Source organism: Sus scrofa, chromosome 1 (genome assembly GCF_054392235.1).
Source record: "Sus scrofa isolate SSC_HxYL_T2T_F1_AM1 chromosome 1, Sscrofa_HxYL_maternal_Yorkshire_Landrace_v2.0, whole genome shotgun sequence".
Lineage (NCBI taxonomy): Eukaryota > Metazoa > Chordata > Mammalia > Artiodactyla > Suidae > Sus > Sus scrofa.
In genome coordinates, this window is record NC_139383.1 from 273,463,116 (window position 1) to 273,480,758 (window position 17,643).

The 17,643-nt window shown below is 40.2% G+C and overlaps 2 protein-coding genes and 1 pseudogene across 2 annotated transcripts in view; 1 reads left to right on the top strand and 2 right to left on the bottom strand.

Moving 5' to 3' along the window:
• Positions 1-17,643, top strand: part of LOC100517451 (olfactory receptor 1J4-like) — a 188,903-nt gene that overhangs the window by 140,068 nt on the left and 31,192 nt on the right. The window lies entirely within an intron of this gene.
• Positions 3,927-4,871, bottom strand: LOC146407194 (olfactory receptor 1L8-like). The gene has a single exon (XM_085014201.1). The coding sequence runs from the start codon at positions 4,869-4,871 to the stop codon at positions 3,927-3,929; it is 945 nt and encodes a 314-aa protein (XP_084870327.1).
• On the bottom strand, positions 15,416-16,331 carry LOC100522359 (olfactory receptor 1L8-like; annotated as a pseudogene).

Here is a 17,643-nt window from a genome sequence, read left to right on the forward strand (position 1 = left end):
ACACAGCAGGATTGTTTTTTTTTTTTCTAAAAAAATTATTGAAATATTTGATTCATAATGTTGTATTAATTTCTGCTGCACAGCAAAGTGAATCAGTTGTATATATACACGTATCCATCCCCATATGGTTTATCACAGAATATTGATTAGAGTTCCCTGTGATATATAGCATGTCCCTGTTGACTATCCATTTCATATACAATAGTAACTATCTGCATTTTTAAAATGTTTGCCAATTTTTTGTCTACTTTAAAAAAATTGAATTGTGTGCTTTTTCTTATTGATTTTATGAGTTCTTTATATATTCTCTGTATGTCTTTTGTCAGATGTATGTATTGTAAATACATTTTCCCTTTTCACTTTCTTAAGGTTTCTTTTGAAGAGCAGAAGTTTAAATTTTGATGAAATTTAATTTAATAAATTTTCTTTTGTAGTTAGTCCTTTTTGTTTCCTGATCAAGAATCTTCCCTCATCTCAAGGTCATAAATACATTTACATACATTTTTCTGTTTTCTTTCAGAAATTTTAATAGTTTTATTCTTCACATTTAATCTATGAGCCTCTATGGATTAATTTTTGGTGTGGAGTCAAAATTTAACTGTTTTCTGTGTGCGTATCTAGTTGCTCCAGATTAATGTATTAAATGATTCCATCTCTCCCCATTAAATTGCATTGACACTGCCAAAAATTAAATGAATATAAAATATTTCTTTCTGGGTTCTCTATTCTGTTACATTGATCTATTTATGTTTTCACAAAGAAATACTATACATATAAATTACCGGGAATTCTCCTTGTGGCTCAGCAGGTTAAGAACCCAAATAGTATCCATGAGGATGCAAGTTTGATACTTGGCCTCACTCAGTGGGCTAAGGATCAGGCATTGCCATGAACTGTGGTGTAGGTCACAGACATGGCTTGGATCTGATGTGGCTGTAGCTGCAGTGTAACCTCGCAGCTGTAGCTCTGATTTGGCCCCTAGCCTGGGAATTAACATCTTCTGCAGGTATGGTCCTTAAAAATAAATAAATGAATAAATAAATAAATAAATATATTCATTACTTTAGCTTTGTAGTAAGTCTATATTTGGCGACATGTGTCCTCAAACTTTGTGATTTTTTCTTCAAGACTGTCTGGGTTCTTCAAGGTCATTTTCATTTCTATTTAAATTTTATTTTATTTTTATTGTTTTATGTAATGATTTTTATTTTTTCCATTATAGCTGGTTTACAGTGTCTTTCAATTTTCTGCTGTACAGAATGGTGACTCAGTTACACATATATGTATAGATTCTTTTTTCTCCCATTATCATGCTCCATCATAAGTGACCAGACATAGTTCTCAGTGCTACACAGCAGGATCTCATTGCTAATCCATTCCAAAGGCAATAGTCTGCATCCATTTAAATTTTAGAATTGGACTGTCCATTTCAAGGACAATGGCCAAGTTCCTGTGCCCAGGCTTGGAGCATAGTGTGTGGACTCATGGTCCACTTAAAGGCTATGCAGTGGCAGTGTGGTCATGTTTTGTGCAGGGTTCTGTAGACTGTGGTGGGGGAGGAGATCACAAGCAGCACATTAGAACAGCCTCTTGTTTCTCACTGAAAACACTTGATGCATTAGAACAGTGAGCTATGTCTTTAAAGTTCTGAAAGCTTTGGTACCTAGAATGCTGTATCCTATCAAATTATCAATCAAGTGAAAGCACTAAATAGTGATGGGTTTTCAGATCTGCAAGTACCTAGAAAATTTCTCTTCAGCTTGTATCTTACAAACAAAATCTTTCACCATTGCATTTGTCATCTGCTTTACTAGTAGTTTTAAATTCCTTGAGCTATAAATATTTATTTGAGAAAATTCAGACATTCCAAATATGTGTAAAGAAGTAAAAATTCTCCCCCTCTCTCTCCCCCTCTGCATTTCCTTTCTTACTCCAGTAACTATACAGCTCTATCTTCATAAAGTCTAAAAATCAATATTCATACTTTTATACCTTGACCTACATCTTATTTTTCTGTTTAATGAATTTTTAAAAAAGATCTGTTTGATTTTTCAGCCTGCTTTAAATTGTTAATTCTATGTAATTAATCATAATTAATTTCTTTATTTCTTCTTGGTGAGATTTTAGATTTCTTTTGCTAGTTTTTATTTGTTACAAAGCCAGGGAATTCCCATTATGGTGCAGCGGAAATGAGTCTGACTAGTATCCATGAGGATGCAGGTTTGATCCCTGGCCTTGTTCAGCGGGTCAGGGATCTGGCTTTGCTGTGAGCTGTGGTGTAGGTCACAGAGGTGGCTTGGATCCTGTGTTGCTGTGGCTGTGGTGTAGGCCTGCAGTTGCTGCAGCTCTGATTCAATCCCTAGCCTGGAGGGATTGCTGCAGGTGTGGCCCTAAAAAGCAAAAAAAAAAAAAAAAAAAAAAAAAAAAGGTAAAAAAATGCTGGGATTGATTAAAATAAAACCTCAGTACTCAATATACACCTTTATAATATTTCTACAAGTTAGAGTCTTTAAAGATTTGGAGTGTCTAGAATAAGTATTAAATGATATATTTTAAACATGTGACTTCAGGGATGGATGGAAGGAAGAAAGATTTCAACATCTCTGATATAGGGTGGATAATTTCTTAGTTCTTGTTCATTCTGGTCATAAGCAATTATTATTTCTTTTATTTATTTATTTTGTCTTTTGTCTTTTTAGGGCCACACCTGTGACACATGGAAGTTCCCAGGCTAGGAGTCTAATCAGAGCTGTTGCTGCTGGCCTATGCCACAGCCACAGTAATGCCAGATCTGAGAAATGTCTGAGACCTGCACCATAGCTCATGGCAACACTGGATCCTTAACCCACTGAGCGAGGCCAGGGATCCAATTGGCAACCTCATGGTTCCTAGTTGGCTTTGTTTCCGCTGCTCCATGCCGGGAAGTCCAGCAATTTTTAATTGTATGGTTATAAATGAGCAAGGAGTAAAAATGAAAAGGAATAAAACCATAGCAATATAATAAGGAAGGAAGAGAAAGTTAGGAGTAAAAGTGAAAACTTAATTTTTAAACCAGAAAAAAATTTTTCTGGTCACACCTGTGGCATGCAGATTTTTCAGGACAAGGGACTGAATCTGATTCAAAACCAGAGGCAGAGCACTGACAACACTGGAGTAATCTATTAAGCTGCTTAATCTGCTAAGCCACCATGGAATTCCCAAGAAAAATTTTTTGAAAGAGAAAAATTAGGAATTATAAAAAACCTTTGGTGAGTTCCCTTTGTGGCTGAGCAATTAATGAACCCCACTAGGATCTATGAAGATGTGGGTTCCATCTGTGGCCTTGCTTGGTGGATTGGGGATCCAGCATTGCCGTGAGCTATGGTATAGGTCACAGATGTGGCTCTGATCCCATAGAAATGTGGCTGGGGTGTATGCTGGTGGTTGCAACTCTGATTTGACCCCTAGCCTGAGAACCTCCATAGTCTGCAGATGTGGCCCTAAAAAGAAAAAAAAATTCCTTTAACTGAAAATTCTCTGAAATATACTCCTTCTCCTCTTATCCCTTTCAAATGTTGCAAAGACATTAAAAGCTAAACATTCAGTAATTATTTTCAGTAATATACTGAAATATGAAGGATTTGGGGGCATTAGTTCTCATGAAAGAAATGTTTTCAGGAAATATCTTTGGGAAAAAGATTAGTTTAAAGCAGTATTTGGAAGATGAGAGAGTGATGACTTTTCCTAGGAAAGAGGAGGAATAGTGAGGGAGTGTATCATGCTCTAAGCAGAAGCAGAGCAAAATGATGGGTCCTCATCCATGGATGTAAGTGCCCACAGCAGCCTTGTCTCACAGGGGGCAAAGAGGCTAACCTCCAAGAGTTTGATTGTTCACCAAGAACCAGTAGGAAACAGATTCCAGGAGAGAATAGTCCATCGTGTGTTAATCAAGGGGATGCTGCCTGGAATTTCCTCCTGCCCACCAGCTTCCTCAGGCCCTGTTTCAGGTCTTTGTTTCTCAGGCTATAGATAAAAGGATTTAGTGTGGAGGTTAAAACTGTGTAGACAATTGTTGCCATGTGGTCCCTGATGGTGTAGGAGGACACAGGCTGTAAATAGACATAGAAGATGCTTCCATAAAAGAGTGTCACCACAGTGACATGAGAACCACAAGTGGAGAAGGCTTTGCGTTTGCCAGCAGCTGAGGGAATTTTGAGAACTGCAGTAAGGATTCGTATATAAGAGAAAGCAATGCATAGAAAGGGGGTCCCCAGAAAAACAGATCCTTCTATCATCATTACAATTTCATTGACAGATGTGGGTGAACAGGACAATTTCACTAGAGGGCTGAAGTCACAGAGAAAGTGATGAATAATGTTTGAGTCACAGAAGGTGAGCTGATTCAGCAGAAGTGTGTGTAGCAGTGAGTGGAGGTGAGGCAGTGAGCAGGAGAGGGCCACCATCAGGACACAGCGGTGGTGACTCATGATGGTGACATAGTGGAAGGGATCACAGATGGCCACATAGCGGTCAAAGGCCATGACTACTAGAAGGAAACTGTCAGTGTTGCCCAAGGCATATATAAAATACATCTGAGTCAGACACCCAGCATAGGAGATGGTCTTATGGGACAGGAAATTCACCAGCATCCTGGGGACAATGGTTGTTGTGAAGCAAATGTCAGTGAAAGACAGGAAAGTCAGGAAGAAATACATGGGAGTCTGGAGCTGGGGGTCCGAGCGGATGGCCAGGATGATGAGCAGGTTGCCTGTGATGGTGACCAGGTATATGGTGAGGAAGAGGCTAAAGAGTGGCTTCTGGTCCTCGGGCCGAGAGGAGAGTCCCAGGAGGATGAACTCAGAGACACTGCTGGTTTGGTTGACTCTTTCCATTGACGTGGGTCTAGTTATACACAAGAAGTTTTGTTACAAAACATGCTCCAATTCCACACCCCAAACCATGAGAACCCAGCAAGTCTTTGTTTCCTTGATTTAGTCACAAAGCGCAGCTGTGCAAGGAAAGCTTGTCAGCCTCCTGGTGCTTGATGTGGTGCTTCCTTCCCAAATCCATGGGTATCATATGGGATGAGAGCTGGAGAGACAGAGAGGCATTTTCCTTTAGGGACCGTCAGTGGTGGATCTCCGTGATTCAAGATTTTTAGTTCCTATTCTGAGAAAGTTCTGTGTCCCTGCTGAGAATATAGCATAGCACAGAGGAATCTTTGCTTTTGTGGAGTTCATGTTGTACTTTGGGAGCTAGATCATCAACAAACCAATATTGAATATAATATCAGGTTGGGATACATTTTTTTTTCACATTTGAGTCCTTTATTAAACTATAGACATGCTTAGAGACAGTATATTTTTCATTTCTGCACTTACTACATTTGGTATAAATTAGGCTCTTAGTGAAAGTTTGTTAATGGAAGAATGAATGCTAAAACCCTCAAGATCATTAACACAATGAAAAAAGTGATTCAAAAGGTATATATGAATCTACTCAAAATATTAGGAAAGGTTCTTGTTTCTGAAATCAAGTTTGTCTTGATAATACATCCCTTGCATTCTGCCTTCATTCATCTACTCATGAATATTCACACTGCTTACAAAGCCACAAGAAGAGTGAAAGAATAACATCAATCCACTTAAAAAGAAATGCCAGATTTAGGATTTTGAATACTCATCATCTAGTATTATTTTGACACTTGAAAGCACTGGTTTAATGTGCACTCAATTTTATTAATGCTGTTACCCTCTGAGGCAAGTGATGGATAACAGCTATTTTCTTGAGGTTTAGAGAATGTCAAGGAAGCATGGAAGTCTATAAATTTATGTATGTTTGTTATAAACTCAACAACTAATTTAACAAAAGTAAAATAGAGGCCTGTATTTTTAATCATTTAATGTATTTTTTCAAAAGAGATTTAAAAGTAATATAAACAGTCCAGTACCTTCAGAGCGAAAAGAATTTTCCTAAACAAAAAAGGAATTCATAATGATTATTATATGCCAATTCCAAGATAACTATTCAGATCACTATCTGAATTTTAAAATGAAATACAATTTGGAAAATGAAATACAATTTGGTCACTCAACATACTATATCACTAAAGAAAAATAATATGCTAACATAAAATTTATTAATAAATTAGGTTAATCATTGCAAGAGCTCTTCTGATATCAAATATTACCATCAAGTTTTATTAAACCAATTATAGAAATCTACAACACCTACTTGAGCCTTTTTAAAGTATAAAAATTTTTAAGCATGTATCATGGTTTTATGACTTTTTCCTCAGAGGAAAAGGCACAATAGCCATGAAGAGAGAATATTTTTATATACTACTAAACTATGCTAGGGAATAAAAATAAAATGGTATTTTAAGATCTAAATACTGTACCTTATAATGTCTCACAAATTATGACCGTACCACCAATTTGAGATGTGGATGCCTGAAATATAAAGTTGAAGGTTGTTTTAAGTTTTTATATCATACTAATTGGCCAAAGGATTTGCCTCAGATATTCACTAAAAGGGCAGTGTTATACTGTGACTTAACGGCCTAAGAAAACAACTTTTCTTTTTGTTATTTTTCCACCAATCACATATAGGCCTTGGTTCACTCTCCTGCCCCTCAAATACTGTGCTTTAGTGCACAGAAATTTTTCTTTTTAGCTATTACACGATTAAGTATGTCCTTATGGAATGATCAGAAGCATCTGGGAAAGGTGGAAGTGAAAAAAATCCTCACCGGGAAAGTTAGCGTAATACTTGCCCTTCAGAGTGGCCCACTATCAACATTTCCTAGTGGGTTTCTTTATTTTCAGGTCCCTGAGGTATGTGCAATAAATTATGACTTGAACTAAACAAGTCACACTTGGCTCCAAAGTGAAATTTTCCTCCCTCTACTTTCTAGTCCCCAAGGTGGGAAGAGGAAATCCTGGTCACAGCCAAAGAAGTCCTATTTTTGGCTCTAACACACATTTTCCTGCTTCTCTAAAAGCCAAACTTTGCAATTGAGACTACAAGAGTCTTAAGGTTTCATGTTAAACTATATTTACTTTTTACTTCCACAATCTCTCTCAAATTTAAGAAAAAATTTGTTTCACAAAATGAATGTCATTATCCTCTTTTTCCCATGCAAATCACTTTTCTAACTCAGAAACTGCCCTTAACTCTTTAAAATATGAGTTCATATGACTTCAAATGAAACAATAGAGAAAATAATACAGAAATAGATTGCTTCATTTCCATAAGATAGGATATGTAATTTTCTGATCTATAAATAAGTTTTACTTATTTTGCCTGTAAAAGGGAACTATGAAGTCCTAATTTATGGTACAGTAATTAGAAGTACTGTTTATTTTTTATTTATTACTCAAATGAATTTGTTAACAAAAGAAAGCAGTACAAGAGGATGGAGGTGACTGGGGAGTGGAGATGGAAGTGTTTTAGGTAGCAAAGTCGTAGGACACTCATTCCTTATCAGAGCAAATTCTGTTTTTATATCACCAGGGTTTATCGCTGCATTGTCTTGGATGGGAATCAGCATTGGCCAACATAACCAGCAGGGCAAATCTAACCGGGATGTTGAATCTAGTTCAATAGTGTTTCTTTCCTCGTCTGGGCACCAAATGAGAGGTTCATCCTCCTTAGCTCATGGGATGCTCTCATCCTCAGTCTGGGCATGTCTCCCTTCTTTGGTCAATTTTTTTCCTTTAATCCCCTGTCCTAAATCATATGTGTACTGGATGGGCATCCATTGGTGACTATTCAAATCATGTTTTAAAAATTCTTCTTTCATATGTGTATATATATGATATGTATTATATAGATGTATATATATACACATCATGTTTATATTGTGTGTGTGTATGCACATATATTTTTTCTGTCACCAGTTATCTACTGTTTCTTGACACTTTAAAAAATTCTGTAATAACAGATCTTGCACTAGTTAAAGTGCTTTATTTTTTTATATTTTATTTTTTTTGCCTTTTCTAGGGCCACTCCCATGGCATATGGATGTTCCCAGGCTAGGGGTGGAATCGGAGCTGTAGCTGCCAGCCTACACCAGAGCCACAGCAATGTGGGATCTGAGCCACATCTACAACCTACACCACAGCTCAAGGCAATGCCGGATCCTTAACCCACTGAGCAAGGCCAGGGATTGAGCCTGAAACCTCATGGTTACCAGTCAGATTCGTTAACCACTGTGCCACGACGGGAACTCCTAAAGTGTTTTAAATCAATTTTTAGAGCCAGCATATTCATCCGTACCTCATGAATTACATATTACACAGAAATTTTCAAACACTTTGAGACATTGGTTATTTATATATTCTTGAGTACCATCAAAATCTCTACAGTAAAATATATATGTTAACATAGTGTTTAAAAATAATCGTTTGGAGGCAGCATATTCTTTCACACATTTTATAAAGAGTTTTCTTTCTTTTCTTTTCTTTCTTTTTTTTTTTTTTTTTTTGATCATTAAGGCTAAGCCACAGCCACAGCAATGTCAGATCTGAGCCATGTCTGCATCCTACACCACAGCTCTGGGCAATGTCAGATCCTTAACGCACTGAACAAGGCCAGGGATCGAACCTGCAACCTCAGGATTCCTAGTTGGATTCGTTTCCTCTGCACCTAGATGGGAATTCACCCCTTTTTTTCTTTTTAGTCCACACCTGTGGCATATGGAGGTTCCCAGGCTAGGGGTCAAATTGGAACTATACCTGATAGCCTATCCCACAGCCACATCAATGTGGGATCCAAGCCTTGTCTGTGAGCTACACCACAGCAAGCCCAGATCCTTAACCCACTGAGCAAAGCCAGGAATTGAAGCTGTATCCTCATGGATGCTAGTCAGGTTCGTTTTTGCTGAGCCAAACGAGAACTGTTTTCCTCATTTTGTTAATTTCCTACATGAATTACTCTTCCATTCCCCTTAACTGACAAGATTTCTTCTTCCATGTTCAGATCTCTCCTCGCAGTTGCATGAGATGTGACCTATCTTTCTATGCTGTAGAGATGGTGGAATTTGAACATTTGAATGTCCATGATTAACTGGCCCAAATCAAGCAAAGATAATTGGCTGTGCACGGCCAGGGCATGTCTGGTATGTGGAGCTGTGGTTATGCAGTGGACACTGCCCTGGACTGAAGATGAAAAGGAGGGGTTGGATTTGTCCTCCATCACCTGCTCCTGAGCTGGTTCCTGATGTTTTATGAACAACTAGGGAGACACAATGGCTGTAAAGCAGTTTATCACACACAGATCAACATTCAAAGATGAGTCATTTGTGGAAGGGCTGCCTGGAGAAGGTGGAATACAAAACTCAGTGGTGATTTGGTAAATTAATTGGAATGGAGGCTCCAGGTGGAAGATGTCAGGAGCACCCATGTGGACAAGTAGCAAAAAGGAGGAAGGTTTTGGAGCTGAGAATCAGGAAGAACAGTTCTAAAGGCACAGGGCGAGAGGCCAGGAATACCATATGCATTTTTTTCTTTTCTTTTTTTCTACTGATGGGTTATGCTTCCCTGAAAACCTATAGTACAGGTGGCCTAGAAGTCCAGCTGGATGTTCTTAAAACCAAATGACACATGGAAATTTTACGTGGACTTACGACTTCTCAATGTATGAACTATTTGAAGTATCAGGGACAAAAGAGTGAGGTGCCAAATTGAGTTGGGGAGCCCCTGGGTGGCCAGCTCACTGAAGCTCACCTCCTTGTCCAGATGCTTTTCTTTCCTTGCCAGCCTCCCCAGAAGGTGATGGGCACCACATCCACTCATCAGGTTCACATCTCCTTTTCAGCCAAAGCTCAGCTTCTTCCTGTGTCTCCTATGAAATCCTGGGCTGATTGGAAGGAGAGAAGCAGGAAAGGAGGGAGGAGCTGAAGCCCTCCTCCAAAGAGATAACACTTATCCCTCCCCTGTCCGCAGACCCCCCATTTCTTTCCTGCCACCTGGTCCCCATCAGGCTGCTGCTTCTTCCAGCTCCAGATCTCAGGAGGCAGAGATGCCCTGACTCAGGGGGGAGGGCTCTCCTGGTTGTGGAAGCCCCACCAGCTTCCCAGGAGTCTCAGGTGTGCCCTGCTGGCCTCTTGGGGCACTTGTTAGGCTGAGGGTGTTGTGGTGTGATTACCTCTCAGGGTAGTTTGTCTTGGGATCTCTCCAGGCAGAGAAAGCAGAATGGGAATCACGGTTAGCACAGCTGACTCCAAGGGGACAGGTGGATCCCTGAGGCTTCCTGTTTAGATATGGGATGAATCTCAGAGCTTCTCATTCCCATGGCAGCATCTCACAGGCATGCTTCCGTTGCCTTGGCTATAGATTGTCAAGGGTGGACAAATATTTGTGTGGGTGAATATGTTCATTTTAGGGGATTTGGCTGTGGACTGAGATATATTCCAGAATCAGGCAGGCCCTAAGTTGATATGGGGGGGGTTGTGATTTTCAGGGGATTCAGTGGGGGTTGGTGAATGATGTGTATGCACTTTGTAGTGTCTGGGGAGGTTTGTGGATAAGGTTTTTTTCTATGTGGGGTGAGGTTAATGTTAGTTTATGTATGTTTAAAGCACAGGGTCAGGCCAAGGCTATTGTTGTATTTAGGAAAGGAGCTTGGGAATAAAGAATGTATGTGTTTCTGAGTTCAGGTTCAAACTGTTTTGAAGTTTAATGTGGAGAAAATGAGATACCCATTGGAATGCTGGCCTCCTTCCTTCATGGTTGTTTTTATCAAGTTACTGAGCATCTATGAGCCTCAGTTTCTTCATCAGCTAAATGAGGAAAGCAACTCCTCTTTGCACTAAAATCAAACAGAAAATTTATTTTTGAATTTTATATAGAGTTTATTGTATATTATGGTGAATGTCACCCACAACAATGTTATAGGAAATAAATCACATTCTGCTAGTGTCCTCAGAAGAAATCAGTGTCTCACACAACACACATGTGCCTGTTTCCTTAGCCTTGTTTAATTTTTAATATTTAATCTACATATTAAGATGAAATACTATGGAGACAGAAAGTCCTGTGTTTGACACCTGCCTCCTTCACTTCCTCTTCGCTGGGCCTTTTTCTTTCCATTCATTCAAGAGACAATTTAAAATAGAATTAGGATTTCCCATCATGGTGCAGTGGAGGCGAATCTGACTAGGAACCATGGGGTTGTGGGTTCGATCCCTGGTGTTGCTCAGTGGGTTGGTGATCTGGTGTTTCCATGAGCTGTGGTGTGGGTCATGGATGAGGCTCTGATTTGGTTTTGCTTTTTCCCCTAATTGTTTTTGCTAGGACTTCTAGTAATATATTAAGCAGGAGTAAGAATGGGCATCCTTTTATGTTCCTAATCTCAGAGAATCTTTCAACCTTTCACCACTGAGTTGGCTGTGGGCTTGTCATAAATGGATTTTATTATGTTGAGGTTTTTATCATGAAAGTCTATTTTATTTTGTAAATGTTTTTCTGCATCTATTGATCATATGATTTTTATTTTTTCTATCACTGTGGTGTACCATATGTATTGACTTGCACAATACATGCACATGTTGAACTATCCTTGCCCAAAGGGATAAATCTCACTTAATCATGGTGTATGATCCTTTTAATGTATTTTTGAATTCAGTTTGCTCATGTGTTTTCCCTAATTTTGTTTAGTTGTTGTGTGTTCTTGGTCACTAAACTTTTAAAGTGGATTATTCTGAATTTTTTTCCAGACTGTTCATAGATCTCCATTTCTTTATGGTCAATTATTGCAGCTTTATTAGTTTCCTTTGGTGATATCATGTTTCCCTGACTCCTCATGATCCCTGATTCCCTGTGTTGGTATCTATGCATTTGAGTAAGTAGTCTCCCCTTTTAGACTTTCCACATTGTCTTCTGCAGTCATAGCCCTTCATCAGTCAGCTCATTTTGGGGTCCTGGATAGGCCAGCGATGTGTCCTTGGGAAGGTTGGGCTTGTGCTGTCAGGGTCCTTATTTGGTGAAGCCACAGTCCGTGCTCTGAGGTCAGAGTAGTACCACTGGCTGGGCCCCGAGTTGGGTAGGATTGCTGGCTGTGCTCTGTGGATAGGTGGAGCTACTAGCTGGGCTCTGCATTCACCTTTGGGTCAGATTGCTGGCTGTGATCCCAAGCAGGATGGTGCCACTGGTTGTACACTTTGATTCAGTAGGGCTATGGGCTTGGCCTCATAGTCCCTCCTGGCCAGGTCGAGTATCATCAGGCTGTGATCCCTGATTAGATGTTCCCTTTGTCTGGACTCTTAAGTTCAGGCAAGGCCACAGCCAGGATTTCATGATGGTATAAGTTCTCAGGCTGCTTTTTGCAGTTAGTCCAGGAAGCGGACTGATTCTCAAAGCAGGACAGGGTGGCAGAATGGGCTTCATGAGCAGGTAGGCCACTGGCTTACTCTGCTGTTGGGAAAGGGCTCTGACAGGGCTTTTTTGTTGGGAGGGGCTGCTGGCTGTATCCTTCAGCTGGACAGGGCTAATGACTGTGGGGCAGGCATGGTTGTTGTGTGGGCTCCCTTGTTGGGTGGCCACAGGGTCTGCTCTGTGATTGGTCTGCGTCACTGGCTGGACTTCCCGTTTGGATGAGGCCACAGTCTGTTTCTAGCAATGGTACAAGGCCATAGGCTAGGCTCTGCTTCAGGGGAGGGCTTCAGGCTTGGATCCAAGGCTGTGCAGGATCCCTGTACTTAACACTTGGGCAGGACTGCTCTTTTGGCTTCCTGTACAAGCATAGCTCTTGCATAGGCTAAACAGCTACTCTCATTCTTTGGCCAGGTTTCCTGGTCCAGCATAGCTGCAAGTCATATTCAGCCTTATGCAGGGCATCATATTTGCTTTATAGCTTGGCTAGAACAGGCTCCAGTGCTGCTAAGGCTCCTTGGGTGGTGACCTTAATCTGGCAGAAGTGCCCATGGGTGTCTCCCTGGTCAGATGGGTCCACCAGCTAGGCACTGCAGATGGCAGAGTCATTGGCTGGGATCTCTGCTTGGGTGCAGCTGCAAGGAAAAATGTGTGCTTCTAAGATCTGAGCGCTGGTGGCTGTAAGCTACACTCTTCTTCTCTATATGGTGTGAATATATCATACTTTATAAGATGAATTTATCCATTCTACCATAGATGACATCTTAGGTTATTTCCAGGTTATGAGGCTCCATAAGTTTAACCCCTGTTGTCATGTTTTTATACCTATCTCTTGTTGCACAGGTACATGTGTTTGTCTGGAGTGTATACCTAGGAGTGCTATTTATGGAGTATGTGTATCTTTACCTGTACTATTTAATAACAATTGTTTTCCAAATCGACTGCACTAATTTATATTCCCACGAGTAGCATAATTTGCTGTGACTCTACATTTTCTCTAACCCTTGATAGTTATCCTCTGAATTGTAATTTTTGTCTGTCTTCTGGATGTACAATGGCTTTCCACTATGACTTAATTTGTATATCTCTGATTATTAATGAAGCTGAGCATCTTCCTATATGATTATTAATCATTTGGATTTCTTTCTATTTTTGAGATGTTGATTCAATTCTTTTTCTTAGTTCCCCTACCTCCCCCACTGGCTTTATTTGTTTCTTTTTTTTTTACTGATTTCAAGGGATATTTATGTACTCTGAATCTGAGTGTTTTGTTGGCTTTGTGAATTTCAAATATCTTTCACCATTCTGTTACTTGTCTTTTTTTTCCTTTTTCTTTTTTAAATTTTCTATGGCCACACCCATGTCTTATGGAAGTGCCCAGGCTGGGAATAGAACCTGAGCCACTGTGGTTGGATGATTCTTAACCCACTAAGGCACAGCAGGAACTCCCTGCTATTCTTTTGAATGATTTTCCCCTTAACTCAATAAAACAGCCTCTCCAGAAAGTGAAGCCAGTGGCCTTTGTCACAGCTTTTCTTTTTGTCCATCCCTGGACCACAGGCAGGACCATTAGGAAGAATTGCCTGGGCTGGGAGATGGCTCCTGGGCCCTCCCTCCCCACTCTTTGCCCACCCACCCCTTTCTTGCCAGCTCAGCTGGCCTTGGCAGAGGCAGACAGGCCTGTGAGCAGGCATCGTGGTGCCTCTGTAGGACAGCATGTGGGCAGCAGCTAGAAAATGCCCTGTTCTAGCAGAGAAATTCCCTGACTGTCTCTGCAGCTTGCAGCGTGATTGTGCTGGCCTGCTGCTGTGATGAGGACCTGAAACCCATCCCCAGAGGGGTTGTTAGAAGCCACAGCACCCTGTCTGTACCCTCTGCCTGCTGGACATGCCACCCCTCACCTCTTGAGGGTAGGGGTGCAATAGAAGTTTCCGATGTATCTTGAAACCTCCTCTCAGCTCTGTGTCCTTGAGGCCACTCCATCTGTGGCCAGGCTGTCTCAGGCTGCCACAGCATGGCTGCCTATCTTTTTTCTTTTATGATATCTTTTGATAAAAAAAGTATTTAATTTTAATGTAGTCCAATGTACTATTTTCTTTTATGTTTACTGCTTTCTGTTTCTTTTTATAAGAAATATTTTCCTATCTAAAGGTAACAAAGATATTCTTCTATATTATTTTCTAAAAACCAATGGCTTTTGGTTTTTCACGTGTCAGTTTGTTATACATCAGGAGTTAATATTTGCATATGGTGTATGTCAGGAATCCAATTGTATTTTCCAACTGTTTTAGCTCCATTCCTGAAAAGATGCTCTTCAGTGCCTCATTCATAAGTCAAGAGTATAACAATGTGTGGGTATGTGTCTGGGTTCTCTGTCTTATGGCAGTTATCCTTTTTGTTTATCCCAACACCAAAACCACATAGTTTTAATTACCATAGGTCTATAATGTGTCTTAATACCTGGTAGGCTAGTGACTCTCCAGTATCCTTTCTAAATCAGCATGTCAGCATCACCTGAGGATTTAGTAGAAATGAAAATTCCTGGACCTCATGCAGACCGACTCAAGGGATATAGTCATAAGTCCAAGGCCATGCCCAATCTGGGAGGAAAGTGTTATGATCAAGATTTTCTCTTCCAGGAGTTCCTGTTGTGGCTCTCCGGAAACACATCTGACTAGTATCCACAAGGATGCAGGTTCAATCCCTGGCCTCGCTCAGTAGGTTAAGGATCCAGCATTGCCAAGAGCTGTGATGTAGGTCACAGATGTGGCTCAGATCCAGTGTTGCTATGGCTGTGGCTGTGGTGTAGACTGGCAGTTACAGGGCCGATTTGCCCCGTAGCCTGGGAACCTCCAAATGCTGTGGGTGCAGCTCTAAAAAGAAAAAAAAGTCTCATTGGTCAATAGTTGCATATGTAAAGATGTGAATACAACTCAAGTTTCATGACACATGTGAGTTATATACCTGCTGACTTACAAGAGTTTATTGTGTATAACAGGAGCTAGTAGAAACAGGGTCTGGAAGCAAAGTGATGCTTAGGAACATGCCTTCTGATGTTCTGACTAGGATTTCCTCCTGCTTATCAGCTTCCCCAGGCCTCTCTTCATGTCTTTGTTTCTCAGACTGCAGATGAAAGCATTTAGCATGGAGGACAGAACTGTGTTGATAATTGTTGCCATGCGTTTGCCAACAGTGTAGCTGGACAAGGGCTTTAAATAGAGGTAAAAGATGCTTCCATAAAATAGGATCACCATGGTAAAATGGGAACCACAGGTGGAGAAGTCTTTGTGTTTGCCAGCAGCTGAGGGAGTCCTGAGAACAGTGATGAGGATTCACATATAAGAGAAAGCAATGCCTAGGAAGAGGGTCACCAAAACCACCAGTCCTTCTGTCTTTATTGTGACATCATTGACAAATGTGTGTGGAGGAGCAGGACCGTTTCAGCAGAGGGTTGATGTCACAGAGGAAGTGGTGGATGACATTGGAGTCACAGAAAGTGAGACAATTCAGCAGAAGTGTGTGTAGCAGTGAGTGGAGGGTAGAAAATGAGTAAGAGAAGGCCACCAAGAGGACACAGATGTGGTGGCTCATGTTGGTGACATAGCAGTCAAAGGCCATGACTGCCAAAAGGCAGCTGTCAGTGTTGCCCAAAGCATGCAAAAAATACATCTGAGTCAGACACTCAGCAAAGGAGATGGTCTTCTTCTCCGATAGGATGTTCACCAGCATCCTGGGGACAATGGTTTTTGAGAAGCAAATGTCAATGAAAGTCACAAAACTCAGGAAGAAAAACATGGGGGTGTGGAGCTGGGCGTCTGAGCGGATGGCCAGGATGATGAGCAGGTTCCCTGTGATGGTGACCAGGTACATGGTGAGGCAGAGGATAAAGAGTGGCTTCTGATCCTCAGACTGGGAGGAGAGTCCCAGGAGGATGAAGTTGGAGACACTGCTGGTTTGGTTGACTCTTTCCATGGTCATGGAGCCAGGAAAAATAGACAAGGTCCTACAATTTATCACACATCTTTCTTTCATACCTGCAACCACAAACAAGCCAACAAGTTGGTGTTTCTTCCTACCTTTTCTTTCCACCCATAGGATCATGATTTGCTAACACAGGGGCAACTTGTGAGCATCACGGCCCCTGAGGCTGCCCTTTCCTCCCACCTTGAAGATTTCCCAAGCTTCTTGTATTGATAGTATGAACTTAGGGGAAACATTTTTGTTTTAGGAGCAGAATTGAACCTTCCTGATTCAGTTTAATATTAAATCTTAGAAACGTTTTTTTTTATTAAGCACCCACTCTGTGAAAAATATTCTGGGAGTGGTGATACAATTGTGAATATGACATAAAAAGGCCCTTTTTTTTTGAATCTTGCATTCTAATGGAACTGCAATTGAGCTATCTATATATGTATCTATGTATCTATGTATCTACCTATCTATCTGGTAGTTCACCATTTTATAAAGAGAAGTAAAGCCTCACAAGGGGTAGAAATTGAAAGAAATAGGATGGGGAGTATTTCAGCTAAGGTTGCATACTTGTTCGCTCTATATCAAAAGGAATTTTTACTGATGGCATGCTGAGACTTACATCTGACCATTCTTGCCCCAAAAGGGGCTTGATAAAATAATCAACAGGGGAAATTGGCACAGCATTGTAAATGTACCATATTTTAATACAGAAATAAAATAGCATAAGCAATAGGGATGTCAAAGGAATAATGGACCTAGGTCAACAAAGTTTTCTGGGCTTGTTTTATTTTCAGAGGCATTTATTTGAAAGATCGTATTTTTCAGTGAACATCAAATTATACTATCGGTCCATACAAATCTTTATTTTCCAAGTTTCTTTTTATTCATTTTCCAATTCCTTAAAATCATGTTTCTGCTAAGACTTTGCAACCATAAACATTGATTCGAATATCCTCATGCTCACACAGTGTTTTATTTTTAATTTATTTTTTGGTATTTTATTATTTTATTTATTTTATTTTATTTTTTCATGCTGTACAGCATGGGGATCAAGTTATTTATGCATTATACATTTTCCCCCCACCATTTGTTCTGTTGCAATATGAGTATCTAGACATAGTTCTCAATGCTACTCAGCAGGCTCTCCTTGTAAATTTATTCTTTTTTATTTTTTCATTTAAATTTTTTTTTTATTTTCCCACTGTACAGCAAGGGGATCAAGTTATCCTTACATGTATACATTACAATTACATTTTTTTTCCTCACCCTTTGCTCTGTTGCAACATGAGTATCTAGACAAAGTTCTCAATGCTACTCA

Excerpts from the sequence above, each read along its gene's own strand:
- LOC146407194 (XM_085014201.1), bottom strand. The coding sequence starts at position 4,871 with ATGGAAAGAGTCAACCAAACCAGCAGTGTCTCTGAGTTCATCCTCCTG.